Here is an 18,644-nt window from a genome sequence, read left to right as displayed (position 1 = left end):
ATATATATATATTATAAACATTATTCATTCGCATTAAATTTTATTTTGCTTGTATCATTTAGAGATGGGAGACAGTGATGATGAGTACGACCGCAGGAGGAGAGACAAGTTCAGACGGGAAAGAAGTGATTATGATCGTTCAAGAGAAAGAGAGGACCGACGCAGAGATGACTGGAACGACAGGTATTGGACAGAAAACACTGATCTCATTAAATCTCAGTCAGAAACCTTGTGTAGTGAAGCCTAATACAACCACTTATTCAGTGACTGTTGTGTAATTCTCCTGATACTCTGCTGAAACACACAAGACAAGTAAGTTTATGTTTGTTTTTCTTTTTAATCAACACATCAGGGAGTGGGATAGGGGCAGGGAACGTCGTAGTCGCGGCGAATACCGGGATTATGACCGAGGTCGCAGAGAGAGATTTTCCCCATCCAGACACGACATGAGTCCCCAGCAGAAACGCATGAGAAGAGACTGGTGAGATTATTAATAACACTGAGAACACATTCTCCTGCTGGGTTCTTCTCTTATTCAATCTGGTTTATGTGTCTTGACAGGGATGACCATGGTGGAGACCCCTACCGCGGGGGGTATGACTTGGGATTTGGTGGCGGAGGCGGGCCGAGCTATGGCCCGCCGCAGCACTGGGGCCACCCTGATCTGCACCTCATGCAGCCTCACCAGGGGATCCCCATTCAGGCCAGGTGAGAATTGAACTCGGGAACCAGTCAGTTCATTGTTTTCCAAAACTACTTCACTTAAATCAGATCAGGTCTAGTCAACACTAAATCCAACTCTCTTTCTTTCATTAGGCTTGGTAACATCCATGACATAGACTTGGGTCCWCCCCCTCCGATAATGAAGAGCTTTAAGGAGTTCCTTCTGTCTTTGGACGACTCTGTGGATGAGACGGAAGCAGTGAAGCGCTACAATGAGTACAAGATTGACTTCCGCCGGCAGCAGATGCAGGACTTCTTTTTGGCTCATAAAGATGAAGAGTGGTACGATCAGAGCTGCCTTTACCATGACACTGTTACCTAAATGTGACATTAAATAGCTGTTAAAGTGTTTTACTTTTAGTTTTTAGGTTTATCACTAGGAACAAGCAATATTTTTCCYTTTTTTTATGAATTACTAGTGTTTTATAAAGGATATAATGATAGTTTTAAGTGTCGTAAGTTACATTTAACATTAATAAAATAGCAAAGAAGTCCATTAAATCAGAATGTAGACTATTCAGCTCAGATAATTAGTGCTGGTACTCTTGATATCTACATATCAGAATAAGAAAGGATTGCTGTATTTATGTGTGTATAATGCTATTCGAGTAAAATGCAAAAAAAAATTCTTGAGCCTGAAAAGCATAAAACAATCTTAGCCATGTGTATAATAATAATAATACCCTTAATTTCATACAGACTTCAGGGTTTTTCAGCCTTTGCGGTGTACCCTCTGGGGGAGAAACAGATTGTTTTGGGGACACTTGTGGGCATTTTTGTGGGTGCGGAGAAGCAGCTTGAGCTTCTACATGTCACTCAAAATGATCTGACCATGATGTGTTTWAAAAAAAAACAACTACTGTTGTTATTTATGTGCTTCGTTATGCATGATGGATGCATGACGGCAGAGGGAGCAATCATGATGATTTATCCCCTTTGTCACAATACTTCAGTTAAATCCAAGAAAATATGGAAATTTATTGTGGTTGGACGTTAGTATTAGTATAATACGACCCCCAACTTTCTGAACTATTTTTTTGCATTATACTCACATAAATATGGTAATGAACATGCGTCATTTTGCTAAGTGCTTTTGTGTTGTGAGTTTACAGTCAGTCAGAGCCGAAGCTTCTGCTTGTAAAAATACAAAGATCTTAGTCTTCTTTGTTTTTTTTTTATTGGTTGAATTATTATTTTTGTTATTTAATATCATACAGTTCAAGTTGTTTATTGTTTTTAATGCTTACTACTTGTTCCACAGGTGTCATGTATAAAAATATGTTCAGTTTTGACCTAACCCATCCTCCTTCCCTTCACTTCCACGTTGACGACGATTTTTTTCTTACCCCAGCTGAGAAGTGGAGCTCGTCCGCACCAGTCAGTCTTAGACAGCGAGGGTCCGCACTGCGCACAATGCAGTTGCTTTTAGACACAAAGTACCAGGGACTTTAGAAAGATAGCTGAGGAGTCCTCCACACATGGAGGAGTTTTTTCTTCTTTTTTGTATTTTTTTTCCTGCATCATTTTCTTTTTCATATTTGGATCAAATCGAGTCCCAAAACCCAATTTGTGTGCATACAGACACACCACTGGGGTGAAGTGGAGCGCATTTTGACAGAAGAGACCCCTCTCCTTTGTGTAATTATTTGTTATTAAACTGGCAGAGCAAAAGGTAACTGTGGTCCACTCAATGATAAACATATTTAATGTTACAATAATCAAATGCTTAATTGAAAATTGTCTTTTGTAATGTTTTGGTAAGTTATTTTTTTGTATTTTAAATATAAGCTATGATTATTACAGACTAGATTTAGGATCTACAGACCACAAAATGCAAAAATTCAAATACATTTAATTTCTACTAATGTATTTGAATTTTTTTTAAAGATGTTTCAACAAATAGCCTGGCACTGTGGGTTTAAGTTGTTGAAAATCTCATATTAGGATTTTGTAAAAGCTCAGATCAATCAAAATGTTCAATATAATGTTATGACATCAAAAAAATGTGGCTTGGATGTGTAATTTTATTTATTTTTCTTCTTCTTTTGTAACTTTTGCATCCTTTCCATCCCAAACCCCCGTCATTCCCTCCCCACTCTTTTGTGGATCCCAACTCTGGACACAGGTTCAGGTCCAAATACCACCCAGACGAGGCCAGCCGGCTTAAGGCAGAGGCTCAGAGTGGCCTCCACAATCGCCTGAATGTCTTTATGTTCCTGTTGGAGAACGGCTGGTTTGATAACGTGTCCATGGACATCGAGAAGACCCCGGCCATCATCAAGGTTCTGGATGCAGGTGAGGCCTCGGACGGCTTAAAGAGAAATGTTGGAGATTTTGTTATTAACTGAAAAAACAGAAGTGTTTTGGGAGAACAGTTGACTTCCTCTTTATTTTGCATTAAAATACAAACTTTTGTTTGCCATTAGCTGTGATAAAGATGGAAGGAGGGACTGACCACGATCTTCGCATTTTGGACATGCCACCTGAAGAGGAGGTGAACAGGGAGAAGACCGGGGCTGTTCCAGGAGGACCTGAGTCTCCAAAGAAGGAAGACCTTAAAGCATTGCCTGGAGACCGCAAACCCTCAGTGGAAAAAGACAAAACAGAGAAGGTGTGTACATAAAAAAAACTCCTGTTGGCATTAATTTTATAGAGCTGGTTATGATGGCTGACTGTTCTGCAGGAGGAAAGCGATTCTGCCGGCGCAGACAAAGCAGCCACAGCAGATGGGGAGGATGTGAAAGAGGAGGCAGAAAAACATGATGTCAAAGAAGAAGTGCCTGAACCGAAAAAGGTTATTGTTGCTCTGATTGAAGAAATAACTTGTTTGCAACATGAAGACATCACCCACACAGCCCTGGTGTTCTCATTCGACAGGCAAGAAGAAAGAGGAAGCGCAGCGAGGACAGTGACGACGAAGCCTCGGCCTCAGAGAGCGAGTCCGACTCTGATTCTGACTCCAACTCCAACTGCTCTGACAAACCCGACAGGAAGGAGGAAGCAGAGGACAAGGACGAGGAAGCAGAGGACAAGGACGAGGAAGCAGAGGACAAGGACGAGGAAGCAGAGGACAAGGACGAGGAAGCAGAGGASAAGGACGAGGAAGCAGAGGAGAAGGACGAGGAAGCAGAGGACAAGGACGAAGAAGAAGAGGAAGGTGAAGGTGAGGAATCAAATTTGTGATGCTTTTAAAGGGGGTATTATGTAAAATTTACTTTTTTGAGTTGTAATGTAATTTCCTCATCAAACACACATTCAGAGTGTTTCTTTGACTCATTCATGGGTGTTTGATAAATCCTTGAATCTCCTGTAGCCACGTGGAGCTGTCTAAACTCTTGCTGGTACAAAGCTCCGCCTATTTAACCAAAGCTCCTCCCTGGAGCTCAGTCTGCAGCTGAGCTCCCAGCCCAAAGAGCACTCCTCCCTCACAGYTCCACCAGACTAGCAAAACATATCTTAAAAACAGTGAATGTTCATGTTTTCATTGGAAACAGCTTCATAATGACATATATTTATAGTTTCTTCGCAAAAAGTAGCTTCTTATACCCAAAAACTGTTTTACATGTACATCAGTAACATAGTTTTTGGGTACAATGTGTGATCATTCGAGTAAGWTTCAACTGTACTCTGAGCTACCAATTTCAAAAACCGATATTATATAATATTGCTTTTTTTATATATTTTTTTATTTTTACAACAAAATACTATGCAATATATTAAACAGCATGAAGCATTGTTATGATTACATGATGAAGCGGGAGTGTCAGAAATGGTAGGAGGTTCCTAAAGAGAGAGAGGCCAATTTCAAGTTGCTTTAAACAGACTTTGATGCAAAGTCCAATTTTTGATATATACAGCATTTTCATAACAACTGAAGGTACCACAGCAGCGGTTGACATAAGGAGTTACTTGAGGTGTAGAATTGAACTATGTTCCAGGAAATTACGTAATACCTCCCCTTTAAAGGATTTCTAACTAATTTCAAGAGTTTTACAATCAGATGATGAACATGGTCACTCGGTTTGCTTTCTTTCGTTGAATGTCCTAGAAGAGAAACAAAAGTCTGAGGAGAACAGGAAGGAAGAGAAGAAGCCCAAAGATGACTCTCCCAGACCGCGGCCGCTGCACAAAACCTGCTCTCTGTTCATGAGGAGCATTGCTCCGACTATCTCCAAGGCTGAGATTGTGGCTGTGAGTTAAAACATAAACAATATAGATCACCTGAGAAATGTAGAATCACTTATATTAAATACATTTTGTGTTTATCTGACCTTTAAATGTATGTTTGTTTTCTCCAAAGCTGTGTCGGCGTTACCCTGGTTTTCTGCGTGTTTGCTTGTCTGACCCTCATCCTGAGCGCAGGTTGGCTTAAAAAAACAACTTTCCCTTTAATAATTGTATGAAGGCACTCATTGTGTGACACGAGAACAAAGATACAAAGTGTTTTAGTGAAGCTTGTCCTTTTTCAGGTTTTTCAGACGCTGCTGGGTGACGTTTGACCGTAGTGTCAATATCAAGGAAATCTGTTGGGATTTACAGAACATACGTGTAGGTGTTCATGACGCGTGTCAAACATTTTATGTGCTTTATCTCTTCTGTATGAAGGTTTTATTGTTTTAACACAGAGAAACCAGCATGGGTTGTAGATTTATYTGTTGTTTATACATATATTTGACTTGGCACTGTTAGATTACATTTGTATTTTTAATAACTTTTCTGCTTTTTTAATTATTTTATTAAAGCTGCAGTTAAAGGATGTGTTCAGAGTCTTTTAGTGTTTTTCATCTTATTCTTACTTGTGCAAATTTTACCATTAAATCTTTGTTTCACTGTTTGTTTGTTTTTTTAAAGCTGCGAGACTGTGAACTGGCACCAGGGGTGAACCGGGACTTGGTTCGCAGGGTGCGTAACGTGAACGGCATCACTCAGCATAAGCAGGTGCTCCGCAACGACATCAAGCTGTCGGCCAAGCTCATTCATGCTCTGGATGAGAAGGGGAGCCTGTGGAGCAGCAGAACTCAAGAGGAGGGCCAGGGCTCTGAGGTACTGTTGATCAACTCYTCAACGTTTTGTAAATGTTTGAGGTTTTTAATGAGTCATTCTAATAKGTTTTTCTTTTCTAACAGTTGCCAGCTCAGAATCCCGTGCTGAAGAATATCACTGACTACCTGATAGAGGAGGTGAGTGCTGAGGAAGAGGAGCTCCTGGGCTCTGGGGGTGGATTGGATCCTGAGGAGAGTTCTAAAGAAGGAAACCCTACAGAGATGACTGTGGAAAGAGACGACAAACTAGCCAAGGTTTCATTTTTTATTTGCATAAAACATGGCTCCAAATTAAAACAATATTAATTYGTTCTGGTCTAAATGGCCCAAGTTGGTGGATTAGTTATTTACAACTGTTTTGAGATTATTTTTTTTTTAATTTCAGGTTTTAGACCGTTTGATCTTGTATCTGCGGCTTGTTCATTCGGTCGATTACTACAACACCTGCGAGTATCCCAGCGAGGATGAAATGCCCAATCGCTGCGGCATGATCCACGTCCGTGGACCCATTCCTCCCAATCGGATTACACAAGGAGAGGGTCAGTGTGTTTATTTACCACATTTTGTTTAGGAGCTAAAAAACTGAGACTAGATGCACTTAATTGCTTTTTTTTTTGAATGGCATAGTTACATTTTGGTTAATGATGTATTGGTGCAAGTTTCAGTAAGAGTTTTTAAAGAAATATATTAAAAGAACAGTCAGAAATCTATAYGTATTGTTTTTATTGAACTCAGGTCACCTTGATCATATCTGTGATTTATTCATGTCTGTATTACTGATGCTTCACCACTAGATGTCACTACATCACCCACTCTGGACCTTTAAAATGAATGAACGCCTTTTATTATTATATAYGTGTGCAAACAGATTAGTGCAAACATACACTTAAAGTAAAAAGTTAGGAACAAAAGTAAACTRTAGTGATATTGTAGACTTGGTTACTGATATTGCACAGTATTGTAATAAAGTTAAAATAAAGTGATTAATTCAAGCACAGTAGRTGAGTGTAATGTGTGTGTCAAAGGAAGTCCAGGGGTTGGGAARGTTAGACTGTGAAGTCAGATCATGTGTGACTTCAGCACGTTTTTGGCAAAACATGTTCACAATAAACCACAATAAGGCTCTTCTTCAACTCAAAGTTTTGGTCACATGTTTTGTGCATCTTTCTTGTTTCCTTTAAACAGTGCAACAGTGGCAGAAAATGATGGAGGAGAAGTTGTCTCCATTGTTTAGTTTAAAAGAAGTCCTGTCTGAAGAGGAGGCGGTGAAGATGGGTCGTAAGGATCCCGAGGAGGAAGTGGAGAAGTTTGTGTCTGCCAACACTCAAGAGCTGGGAAAAGACAAATGGCTCTGCCCTCTAAGCGGCAAGAAATTTAAGGTGAGGCTTAGAAAAATGCTGCAGTGTAATTTATCCACCTTATTCCAAGACTTGTGTGAATTATGGGAACCATTTTCAGTGGTACACTATCACAACTACAATATAAAATTTAGAGTAAGATTTTTTTTAACTGCCTCTGGGTTTACTCTTAAACAAGGCTGTCGTGAAACTACAATATTTTTAGTTTTATGCTGGTCCGCCATGCCATAAACACTCGTTGCATATTAACTACAGATAATACCAAACAACTAAGGCCGTGCTCTTCATATATTTGAAATCATACCTAATGTTCTTGTCACACTTTTTAAAATCCTTCAGAGGATCCAATGTCCCTTCTCCGCCAGAGGTTTACCAAGGCGTAAAGTAGGATGCAGGTTTTCCTCCGTCGGCTGTTTGTAAACAAAGTGAAATAAGCAAACTTGCAGAGTTTTGGTAGTCGCTTCATATTCTGACTTTTCAGCCACATTCTTCTTGACTCATCATCTGTAGATAGGTGATGAAAACTGCCACTTTCTTTCTATAACACTTTTTTTGTTTGGGTCTGTGTTCAAAACGTTGTAGCCACTGATTCAGTTTCCACATCAATATACTGATAAAAATGATTGAGTCAGTTATATTAGAGCAGAATGAAAAACGCTCCATATTCTCATCATGTGCCTGATGTGGATTGGTATATGCTCATCTAACATAATGACTGTTAGATAGACATATGATATTGCGTCATATGGATCGCAGATGTGTGAATTAAATTGAGTCAAAATCCTATCGTGAAAGATTTCCCTCAGGAATAAGGTGGATACAAAATGTTTTGATGTTATAGTTCATGCTGGCAGCTGAGTTTACAACATGTCATTCATTTCAAATCAATTTCAAGGGTCCAGAGTTTGTACGGAAGCACATCCTGAATAAACATGGGGACAAAATTGAAGAGGTGAAAAAGGAGGTTGTGTTTTTCAACAATTTCCTCATGGATGCTAAGAGACCRTCACTTCCAGAGATCAAACTTCCACCTCCTCCTGGTCCAGGGCAAGGTTGGTCCTGTTCTTTCTAAACACTTCAGTTAGAGCTCCTGGACTTRGATATTAACTGTGAATTGTTTGTAAAGAATAAAATAAACATCTTATTTTTCCTACAGGTTTGCTCTCTCCCACTTTGCCATTCCCTCCTCAAGGTCCTCAAGTTCCAATGAGTTTTGTTCAGCCACGCCCACCACTGATGGGATACGGCGGTATGTTACTGCTTAAACATGTTCAAATAGTCTGAATGTTTTTTTTTCAACCAGGCTTTAATCTCTAAATTCTTTTGTCCCAGGTGGGCCTCCTTACCCACCTAATCAGTTTGGAGGAGGCAGAGGAAACTATGACAACTTCCGGGGCCAAGGTGGCTACCTGGGAAAACCACGCAACATCAGGTAAGACCAGTTCTACGTGGGCTTTTTGAACGAGTCAGCTGTTTGTTTTCAAGCTCATTCCTGTTTGTTTTTCCTCCTTCAACCCTGAACCATCTCAGAATGTCCCGAGGAGATCCACGAAACATCATCGAATATCGAGACCTGGACGCACCAGACGATATGGACTTCTTTTAGAAGGTTCACTCAGTCCCTCCTACCTTTTACTCTTTAGCAGTGTTTTTTTTCTGCCTGTTTTTTTAGTACTTAACATTATTTCTTTTCATAAGTATTTCATTTTGTAATGGTTGTGCAACTATAAGATGCTTCTGTACTGCTGTCAACTGGTTCAACAATAAAGTTGGTTTAAGTCAATAAATCCAATAGTCTTTTGTTTGTTTGACTTTAGGCAAATCGCAGAAATCAAATGACAAACAGCTGATGAAAAAAATCCACCCAGAAAGTTCATCCATGACAAATCAAATCCTTATTAAGACACTTAAGAATCAGTGTTGGGCCTTAACTAATTTAATTTGACACGTTCACATTAAAAGCACAAATTTCAGGTATTGAAATAATTAAAATATATAGTTTTTTGTTCTTAAACTGTTGACCTGGCTTTAACTCTGCAAAGTAAATGAGAAATGAAAGACAAGTAAAAAATCAAACAATTTATTATTTGGACTTTGTAGTTTTTCATTTCCACTGACAAGATCAGAAGTAAACGCAGACAAATATATTAAAGCATGTACAACATAGCAGCACTTTATTTATAGCTTATACATTATTATTATTGGAAAACATTTGCAAATACATTATAAGCTGCATCCTCACTAAGTTTTAATTCCTAAAACAAATGTAAGCCAGGAGGAGACGATTTACACAAACGCTATAATTCAGTTTTAGATGCCAATTAAAAAAATGGAAAATGCACACTCGTGGGACATGGGGTGGAAAATAAACCATTAAACCTATTAATATAACAATTAGGACATTGTGTAATTATTAAGCAATCTAATTAAATACTGCTTTATGTTGGTTCATCAAATAATAATGGAGAAAAAAACTCATTTTTTCCAAGAAATCTCTCTTAACTAGAGCTGAAAGAAGATACTGACGAAACATTTTAGTCTTAAGAGGGTTCATAAGTTAAACATGAGTAACAAGGAGGTCTTTAAAACGGTCTCTTGGGCTGGAAAAATATAGGAAAGTAAAGGAGATCTTCAACAACGATGAGTTTATAAAACTTCACTCCTGTAAGATCTGTTCAGTCTCATTAGAGAAGGAACACTAACATTTAATCACCACTAATGAAAATGAATTATGGAAAATTYCTGTTTGTTGCCTACTCTGTAGATTTATATGACATAATTTAGATGAGCTGTAGCTACGATACATGTAAACCAGCATATTTTTTAAAAAAAAAAAAGAGTTATAAAAACAAACAAAAAATACTAGTTTTAGCAGTTTTATTAGGATGAACTGGAAAGCTGATGCTTTAAATATTTGTGCTCCTTAGGATTTTTAGAAAATCCTAATCATAAACACACATTGACAGATTAAATCTTGTCACAATTTCACTTTTATGTCTAAATAAAATTTCTTTTTCTACATGTTTTTTACATCTATTATTTAGCCATTTTAGTGCCTCAAAATGTATTTTATAAGCCTCAAACCTTAATACAAACTTCAAAGTATTTTACTGGGATTTAATAAAATCAATCAAACAAAATGTGAAGTGGAAATAAAAAGTGATAAATGGTTTTTAGGTTGTTTGTAATACATAAAAATCTCAAATGTGTGGCGTGCTCCTTTACTCGGATACCCCAAACTAAAATCCAGAACAGCAAACGGTTAGAATCCACCTGTGTGTAAATTTACCTGGTAGGTCCAGTATAAATCCAGCAGCTCTAAAGGCATCAGAGGTCTTTAATCAAACACATAGTGATCAAACAGCATCATGAAAACAAAACGGTGTAAAATATTGAGCACAGTCCATCATCCCAGTTCCTTTTGCAGCACGATTATGCACTACTTTGTTGTGAGAAGTACTTAAAGAAACACCCTTTTTCAYATTTAAATCATTCAGTTGTGGTCTATATAAAGTGGAACTGCAGTGTTTTGGTTTGAATTCCTCATTGTAACTCCACAAGCCCCTCTTTCACCCCTTTTCWGAGGTGCGTCTCAGATCAAATCGCTTTGAGACTGTCTCTTTAAAACTAAAGGAGGCGATTCAGACCCCGCCCCCCGTCCACTTCCAGGCCAGTCCACTCCAGTTAGATAGAGGGGTTTACGACTATATAGCAGCGCAGAAACTTTGTATTTACAAATTGATTAAAAGATGTCAACAAGATTTGTCCATCCAGCCTCACATGTTGGAGCCAGAGTCTGACACAGAGGAGAATAAAATGACAAAAGTAGTTGGTGAGTCCAGATCTTGTTCAAAAATCCCATCGCAAATACTTTGACGTAATAATTCAATAGAAAAAAACTGAACAGAATATAAAGATATCTTTGCAGCACCAGGAGAGACTAAATTCAACTTTTCCGCACTCACAGATACTCCAAATACAACAAAATGCATTTAACAACTAAATAAAAGTGGATTTTGCATGATATGTCCTCTTTAAAATCCCAGTAAAATGCTTTGAAGTTTGTGATTGTGGCATGACAAATTGTGGAAAAGTTCAAAGGCTACAAATACTTTTTTAAAACACTGTTTCAAGGTGCTGTAAATGTCTGCATCCAGTAGCAGCATGGATAACCGCACCCCACCACCACGCTTTTAGTGTCTATGACCCTCCTGCAGGTCTTGGGTCAAAAAGACTCACAAGGCCTTGTTAATATAAACATTTTGACAACTCTAGAAATGTGCACGAAAATGCCCTCAGTACATTTGTTAAATTACTCCAGTAATCTCCGCTGAAAGCCACAGTATGAACGGTTCAACATTGGTGAGAAAAGTCTAAATAAACTGAAGCTTGTGATCCTCAGAAAGTCCACAGCTGACCTTGTGTTCATGAAATAATTTGGCTAGAGCCTCCATGTAGAGGCGGTGATAATGATCAACCTCCTCCTCCGTCGGCATGACCTTCAGTGGCACTGAGATTGGACTTCCCACTGAAAAGCAATGATTTATAGGAAAACGGGCTCAGTCCATGGAATGCTTTTGGTATTAATTGGAGGGTTTGTGAAATACTCACCGACAGTAGTGACTGGGGTCCTGTAGGGCAAGAGTACRAAGCGCTCCCCGACAAATAGACATGGAGCGAAACCCGTTATCTTTTTAAACAAGTCCTGCAGCCTGCGGCCCAGACTGCCCTCTGAGAAAACCACCTGCTGGAAAAGCTCGTTCTCCCCGAAGGAGTAAACCGGCACCAGATCAGCTCTGTGGAAAACCATGGAAGTTATTGTAGCAGTGATAACCTACAGCATGCCTCAGTCTGTGTGTTCTCACCCAAACTCCAGAGCCGTCCTGACAAACCCTTTCCTCTGCTTCATGACCACCGTGTTGACTCCAGGAGAGGAGGACAGAGACTCAGCCGCACCCCCCACCACAATCACCACCGCATTTCCTTTGCCGTTTTTAGACAGGAGGTGGACGAGGCTCGTTTTGCTGACCGGACAAAGACCTTGAGACATGGACAAGAGCCTCAGCGGTTCATCTCATTGAGACTAATTTGGTTTAAAGGCAAGAACATTATAGGATGGACCAAATGATCTGAGCAGGTGTAGGCATAACAAAACACTGTCAATAAAAACTTGTTGGTCGTTTGTCAGTTTTGCCAAAAAGGTTAAAAGGTTGAGACTAACAGTCTATAATATTAGGGTTGTCGACTTGGTAAATACCTGCAGCCATGAGGTATTCCCTGAAGAGTGGTAATTTGAATAGGCCTGCCAGTGTGGCCAAGGTGGACTTCACCCCAGGAAACTCCTCGGCAAAGCCGCAGGCCTCTGTGCTGAAGCAGGCGAAGCCTCCAGCGCTCATGATTCCATGTGGATGGATGCCAAAGATGTAGTTTTTCTTTGGACTCAGTTCTGCCGTCTTCACCAGCTGAGCAGAAAACAGTAAGAACTCGCTGATCAGTCAGATTCTGCCATTAATCAGAAAACCAAACCTACTTTTACAGCACTTTATCAGACCGTGTGGAGATAAGAAGCAGAGTTTTATGTTAACCTGTTAATGGAAGTGTTTTATAACAAAGATGATTTATTCCAGGGACTTTTACCTGAGCTGCAGTATTATGCTTCATTTGTACACATCTCAGGAAAGTTTTGAAGTCATTGGAAAATTTATTGGAAATGCATGCAAAGGATTTAAGTTTTTCTGATACGTTTTATAATCCAGGTAGAAAAATCTAACAAGGCTGAGTCAGGTCCAGTGGCCATTGGTCTGTAGATGAGTGTAAAAGATGAAATGACTTAACTCAAGATATTGTTTCTTAACCCAAAATTAAAAGAAGCTGGGGGTGACTTGGATAATTTACATTTGTATTTCAATGAAGGCATAACCCAAAACCTATATTTCTAGTGTATCTGCTATTTTTACATACATTAAATTAGACAAGTATTCAACCAGAACTGTCATTTCTAAATTACTTTTAAAGCTACATGGGTAATGAATTAGAAAACATTGGTTCTGTGCCAAAATACAGCGGTAAATTCATTAATGTCACTGAAAAATGTACAGTTTCAAACAGAAGCCTTGTGTTAACTTTGTCCAGAGGCAGTAAGAGCCTCTCTGAACGAAACATCACGCAGTGAAAATGAGGCTCATGGTCTGACAAGTGGGTTTGAAAGAACTGGACCAAAGATAAAAATGTTTTTGAGTAACAAGTCCCAATAGCAGACTCTGTGATGGTTTGGGGTGGTGTCAGTGTTGGCAAAGCTCATTTACACCTCCGAGAAGGTACTGAGGTTTTACAGCAACATATGGTGCCTCCTTTAATCCACAGATCTTACTGGATTATTTTTAACAAGATGTAAAAACCACGTTTGGCACGTTTCAAAAAGGAGTGAAGAAGTTCGTACAGAAACTAATTGGTCTGTCTCCTTAAATGGCAGAAACCCCATTTTGAAAGTGTGTTTGCATGAAGAACAGAGGGAAAGAAATGCCATGAATGACTGATAGCTTTCTGTCTTGGATAAACATTTTATTTAAGTAAGAAACTATTTTAGATTTTTGGTTGTCGTTCATTTAAATTTTTTATCAAACTACATCAAATGATGACAGTAAATCTGATAGGGGAAAAAGGCTTAATGAAACTTACTTTAATTGGGAAATAGTCTCTGAAGTGTTCCCAAACCTTCCACTTCCTCACAAATGTTGTTCTTCTTCCCCCTGATGGACACAAAAATGTCTTTAAACTAAAGGAGTCTCAGTTTTATTTGGGTTTACTTTATTGAGATGCTTATTGTCAAAGCAATCCATTTTACATGCAGAAAAAAAGTCAAAAAGGGATATATTGAAGGTAGATAAAATTATACTGAATAAACTGTAATAAAGCATTTCTTGGTTTAGGAAGCTGCCAATGGACCATTTTATTCCTCTATAACACTGACACACAATAGATAAATTCATTACTGACTGATTATATGTTGTACTGTTTTGCTTTGTTGTCGGATCATTTAGATGCTSTGCTCTGCTGTGATTGGTTGTTTTGCTACGAAGCTGTGATTTGTGGTGTGGGCCAGATCTGGTRTTAAACTGGCACTGCTGACATGACAAGTAGTTTGTCAACCAGAGGTGGGCCAGGTCTGGCAATGATGGCACTGTTTTTAAGGATGGCAAACCACAACTGTCCCAGTTGTGGTTTGGTTTACGTAAGGCTGGTTTAACTGGGCCAGACAAATTTTTCAAAATGGGAAGCATGTAGCAACCATTGGTTAATGGAACTATGATCCACACAGCAATGACTGCAAACTGTGTCAGAATTGCTATTTCTTCTCTGAGCATTTCAAGAGTTGTTTAACCCCTTACTGGAGGGTCTGATGACCTTTTTAAATTTATTGGCAGATGCATGCAACAAGACAATATACCAGGAGATTTCCCAGACAATGGCAGAGCTTGGTTACACCCGCACATACAAACAGTGTCGGGACAATCTAAAGCTGAAGTCCAATTATGAGGCTCCTGGTCCTCCTGGGTTCAGTCTCTGGTTTGAATGTGGCATCTTTCTGTGGGGAGTTTGCACGTTCTCCCTGTGCTTGTGTGGATTTTCTTCGAGTACTCTGGTTTTCCCCACAGACCAGAAACATGGCCAACAGGTTGCCTTCAGGCCTCCCTTGCAAAAGAGACTTTGATGGAATTTGCCTGGTTGAATAATGGTTAATAAATAAAAATAAATAAAATGCTAGGAACTAAATGGGTCAGTATAAGTAGCATATGGTRCACATTTTAGGACATCCTCAGACATCAAATGGCCTCAAACATCAGACCAAAGACAAAAAAGCATCACGTTTTATTGAAAACCCCATAGACCTCTGATACTTTAAGTATGAGTTTTTATTCTGATGCATATGGGCTGCCATAAACAGTAAACGTCTCAGAATTGAAAAAGTATGATAAACTCCAGTCAACGTAACATCACAAAACAGAAAACATTAAAAAAAATATGTAGTCCTGACTGTCAAAATGTCTAAATTAGTAAATGCATACAATATAAAAGTACCTTTTTCAGGGGTGTACCAGTCTTTCACCATCCATATGAAGTACAGAGTGGCCAGCGGCCACAGGGAGGTAAACATCAGATAAACCATCAGGATTAAACAAGCCACTCCTGGAGGTGCAAGATCAGGGTTTCCACAGTCCGTGTAACAAGATCACAAGAAAAGTCTGATGAGCTCATGCAGAATCAGTACTTAAAGTCAGAAACTGATTAAATCTTACCCAAAAAAAGAAAACTCAGCACCCATTGAAGAACACTTATTGCTTCTATGAACTCCTTCCTCTGAGTTTTTTCTTTAGTCATTTTCGCAACCTGGAGGTCAGAGCACAGTTGCCATTTTACACTAAACCTCAGTTCATTAAAGTTCATGGGCAAGGGGAAAAATAATGCTTAAATGAGTTGAAGATAATAAAACAGATCATAGATGTCTTTATGACTGAGAACAGATTATCAGCGCTGCAGCTCGTGTCCTCAGGCTTCCCCTTTTTTGAGGGTAAAGAAATCTAAAAACTAAACTTGTTCAGCAGTCTGATGAAATGGCTCGCTCATGAAACGAGCTGATATAGCTTATACAATTAATAATCTGCTCACATATCCAAACTTGGATAGACACAAAAATCAGCTTTGGCCTGCAGTGATTACAACGAATATCTAATTCTGATCATTCTGTCCAACAAAGAAGACAATACTTTACCTTCGTGGAGTTTATTTCTGAGGTTAATTTGAATGGATCAACTCTCACTGGGTTTTTCACAGTTCACCACAGTGCACTTTGACCAGATCACYTACTGAGAGGCTGCTGATAACAAATCCACTCCCCCGATACTTTAACTTGCACGCTGTGTGAGTCAGTCAGCTCACTGGGTCAGTTCAGTTTGGTTACTTTGCATAATGGATCTTGGGAACATCATCAGAAGGGGCAGAAAGTGATTTTGTTCTCTCCAGCTGGGAATAAAAAGATTACGTAACAATCTGTTTATTCTGAAAGAAACAAATCTAGTACATGCTCATCTGATTTGTTAAAAGCTTAAAAGTACACTTCTTATCAAGTCTTTCTCTTTGCTAACATGTAAATAAAGGACAAGTCATGGCTCTTCTCTTATCAGAAAGAATTGATTAAAAATGATTACCAGATGTTGGCTCAGAATTACCATACATGATTTTTTGTCTGGGGCCAGGATAGAATCTGTCATTGCTGCAGGTGTTTCACAAGGCAGGAGTTAAACAGGAAGTAGAAAGGTGTCCGCCCACCTGGAGGTATTTAAAGTCAAATGCACAGAGAAAGAGCCAAACAAAGAGCTACATTACATATATGAGAGACTTAAAAACATGTTCAGACAGTTTATTTTGTCAACATAAAATCAATCTGAACAATTTAATATCTTCCTCCCTCATATTTATTATGAAGAAATGACAAAGACTTACTTTTAATACTTGATCTGGGTCAGGGGTCTGGAAAGGGGTCTTCAGCTGATTAATTTGATACTTTATTGTGTCCAGCTTGTTTTAGTTGTGAGGGGATAAGACTTGAAAATAAAAAGAGAGTATTTTAATTGTGAGTGTTTTAATAAGTGCATTTTTTGTTTTCTTGATTATTATTGATTATTATTATTATTTACATTTTAGAGCATAATATATTCTAACTCAAAACTTCTATTTAAAAGTGAAGAGTGTGTTCTAACCTTTTATGTCATTGATGTAAAACCCTGGGGGAACATAAAAACACATTTAATGACGTGATGTGTAGATTTTGCATAGCGACTTGTTTGAGGCTTGCTTTTTAGTCTGAGTTTCTGCCTGATGCTGCTGTGCTGATGACTATTCCTGCTCTTAGTTGTATAGACACTTATTTTAGCTTGGGTTATTTAAAGTTGATGTTGGCCATTACACATTTTCTAGTGTGATATTTTTATTATTTTATTAGTTTTATCAAGGCTTGTGTTAATAAATATGAGTCATTTTGGTCCTGCTCTGAGCTGAAGTCTCTTATCGCAGCTGGACGCAGAACCCTCAGGTACTTTTTTATTAGATGTTTTTTTCTCCTCCTTTCTGATAAAAAAATAAAAAAAAAAACAACCACTCGTCTGCTCTCAGGAAGTAGCCTGCTGGATGAATATTAATATGGATGCAAATGCGCGGTGAGGAGGATGCTCCGCGCCAACGCAGCGCGTTGATGTCCGCGCGTTTTTATTTTCATCTTTTTTATTCTTATTTTGTTTATTTTGACATTTTGAACCGTTTGATTGATATCTCCCCCCCTCTCTCTCGGGCAGCAGCATGGTTCTGGTTCTGAGGGGGTGTTTTTGCTGTCTGGAACGCCGCGTTGAGCAGCAGCATCATGGGTTTCTGTCAGACCTCCTCACCGCCGCCGCGCCTCGGTAGTAAAAAAGCAGAAATGGCTCCGGCTCTGCTGGTTCTCCCGAACATGGAGGAGGTTTCCCGTCGAGGAGAAGGCGTCAGTCCGACTATGTGCGTCTGAATATCGGATTTTTCAATTGACACATATTGGATTTTTTTCCTCCAGCCACCCTCCCCTCCGACGCCAAGACAGCTGTGTCATCAACAACCGGCGTGGTTTTGTTGTTGTCTGATTTTTTTTTATTTTGTTTTATGTGTCTGGGTTGTCGCCTCGTCCTGACACCTCTGCGCCAACAGGAGATCTAGTGACCAAGGTATGTACTCGGATCCACAATGGACCCCCGTGTGTTTTGCTCCATAAATCAGCCCGGCTTGCATCATCTAACCCACATCTAGGCAGCTGTCAGGGGCCGAAAGGCGCCGTCTAATTAGCGGAGAGGAGCGAGGGGGCTTATAGTATTAATAAAAATACTCATAATGTCTTTTTTTTAAAAAAAAAATCATTTCACGGATACATTTTGTTCAACCTTGCGGACTCGCAGCTCTCGTGGCACATATGGAGGAGAAGAAGCTCGAGGCGCAGCGTGGATGGTCGTGACGAGCTCTGATTAATATTTCAGCCCAAAACAAACCATCATCAGCTGACTGGAGATGCAGGAACACGCACTGGCCTTGCTTTATTCGCAGCGGCAGCAGCTATAATAATAATAATAATAATAATAATAATAATAATAATAATAATAATAATAATGCCAAAACGTCTGCATGAATATAAACGTGCGTAAATACAGCAGGGTTAACAGTGTGTGTGTGTGTGTGCGTGTGTGTATGGGCGGTATTGCGATTGTGAAAATACGGGTGACGTGGTGTGTGTGTGACTGTGCGTAAGTGTGTGTAAGTGTGTGCGCAGGCAGGTGAGAGTGTGTCGGCGCGCGCGCGCGCCTTTTGGCCAGGTGTCTGGACACCCTGATGAGATTTCTCCTCTYGTTGTTCCTATTTAAAGAGAAAAGGCTCGCTTGTTTTGCGTGAGGGACTGATTGTTGCTCAATATAGTGCCGCAGTAAACCCCCCCCCCCCCCCCCCCCCC

At 39.4% G+C, this 18,644-nt stretch overlaps 3 protein-coding genes across 7 annotated transcripts in view; 2 read left to right on the top strand and 1 right to left on the bottom strand.

The window, feature by feature from the left end:
* Window positions 1-8,910, top strand: part of srrt (serrate RNA effector molecule homolog (Arabidopsis)) — a 10,427-nt gene extending 1,517 nt beyond the window's left edge. Inside the window, exons 2-20 of the mRNA XM_014031954.1 lie at window positions 63-183; window positions 353-481; window positions 562-708; window positions 817-1,005; window positions 2,849-3,018; window positions 3,150-3,334; window positions 3,407-3,517; window positions 3,601-3,886; window positions 4,772-4,914; window positions 5,024-5,085; window positions 5,193-5,271; window positions 5,575-5,766; window positions 5,850-6,020; window positions 6,151-6,304; window positions 6,951-7,144; window positions 8,019-8,175; window positions 8,280-8,372; window positions 8,456-8,555; window positions 8,654-8,910. Of these exons, the coding sequence (XP_013887408.1) occupies window positions 65-183; window positions 353-481; window positions 562-708; window positions 817-1,005; window positions 2,849-3,018; window positions 3,150-3,334; window positions 3,407-3,517; window positions 3,601-3,886; window positions 4,772-4,914; window positions 5,024-5,085; window positions 5,193-5,271; window positions 5,575-5,766; window positions 5,850-6,020; window positions 6,151-6,304; window positions 6,951-7,144; window positions 8,019-8,175; window positions 8,280-8,372; window positions 8,456-8,555; window positions 8,654-8,729 (2,757 nt within the window). The 5' untranslated portion in view covers window positions 63-64 and the 3' untranslated portion in view covers window positions 8,730-8,910. The remainder of the gene's footprint in view (window positions 1-62; window positions 184-352; window positions 482-561; window positions 709-816; window positions 1,006-2,848; window positions 3,019-3,149; window positions 3,335-3,406; window positions 3,518-3,600; window positions 3,887-4,771; window positions 4,915-5,023; window positions 5,086-5,192; window positions 5,272-5,574; window positions 5,767-5,849; window positions 6,021-6,150; window positions 6,305-6,950; window positions 7,145-8,018; window positions 8,176-8,279; window positions 8,373-8,455; window positions 8,556-8,653) is intronic.
* Window positions 8,911-11,085: 2,175 nt separating this feature from the next.
* On the bottom strand, window positions 11,086-16,405 carry mogat3b (monoacylglycerol O-acyltransferase 3b). 4 transcript variants are annotated; one of them, XM_014031951.1, is made up of 9 exons: window positions 16,330-16,405; window positions 15,894-16,144; window positions 15,421-15,511; window positions 15,203-15,310; window positions 13,802-13,872; window positions 12,381-12,585; window positions 11,989-12,163; window positions 11,735-11,919; window positions 11,086-11,651 (listed from the first exon to the last, which is right to left on the bottom strand). In XM_014031951.1, exons 3-9 carry the CDS (start codon window positions 15,500-15,502, stop codon window positions 11,497-11,499), a joined length of 981 nt encoding a protein of 326 aa, XP_013887405.1. In that variant the 5' UTR covers window positions 15,503-15,511; window positions 15,894-16,144; window positions 16,330-16,405; the 3' UTR covers window positions 11,086-11,496. The 4 variants fall into 4 exon arrangements, with proteins under 4 accessions (XP_013887405.1, XP_013887407.1, XP_013887404.1 ...); XM_014031953.1 differs by having other exon boundaries at window positions 15,989-16,144; XM_014031950.1 differs by lacking the exon at window positions 15,894-16,144 and having other exon boundaries at window positions 16,330-16,402.
* Window positions 16,406-17,303: 898 nt separating this feature from the next.
* nyap1 (neuronal tyrosine phosphorylated phosphoinositide-3-kinase adaptor 1) overlaps window positions 17,304-18,644 on the top strand; it is a 21,228-nt gene continuing 19,887 nt past the window's right edge. The window contains exon 1 of one of the 2 annotated variants that reach the window (XM_014031949.1): window positions 17,304-17,871. The gene's annotated coding sequence lies outside the window, so the exon portion shown is untranslated. The remainder of the gene's footprint in view (window positions 17,872-18,644) is intronic. The other variant, XM_014031948.1, reaches the window with a different exon arrangement.

Source organism: Austrofundulus limnaeus, unplaced genomic scaffold, assembly GCF_001266775.1.
Source record: "Austrofundulus limnaeus strain Quisiro unplaced genomic scaffold, Austrofundulus_limnaeus-1.0 Scaffold1351, whole genome shotgun sequence".
Taxonomy (NCBI): domain Eukaryota; kingdom Metazoa; phylum Chordata; class Actinopteri; order Cyprinodontiformes; family Rivulidae; genus Austrofundulus; species Austrofundulus limnaeus.
Note: the sequence above shows the minus strand (reverse complement) of the source record. Positions and strands in the feature narration are given on the sequence as shown.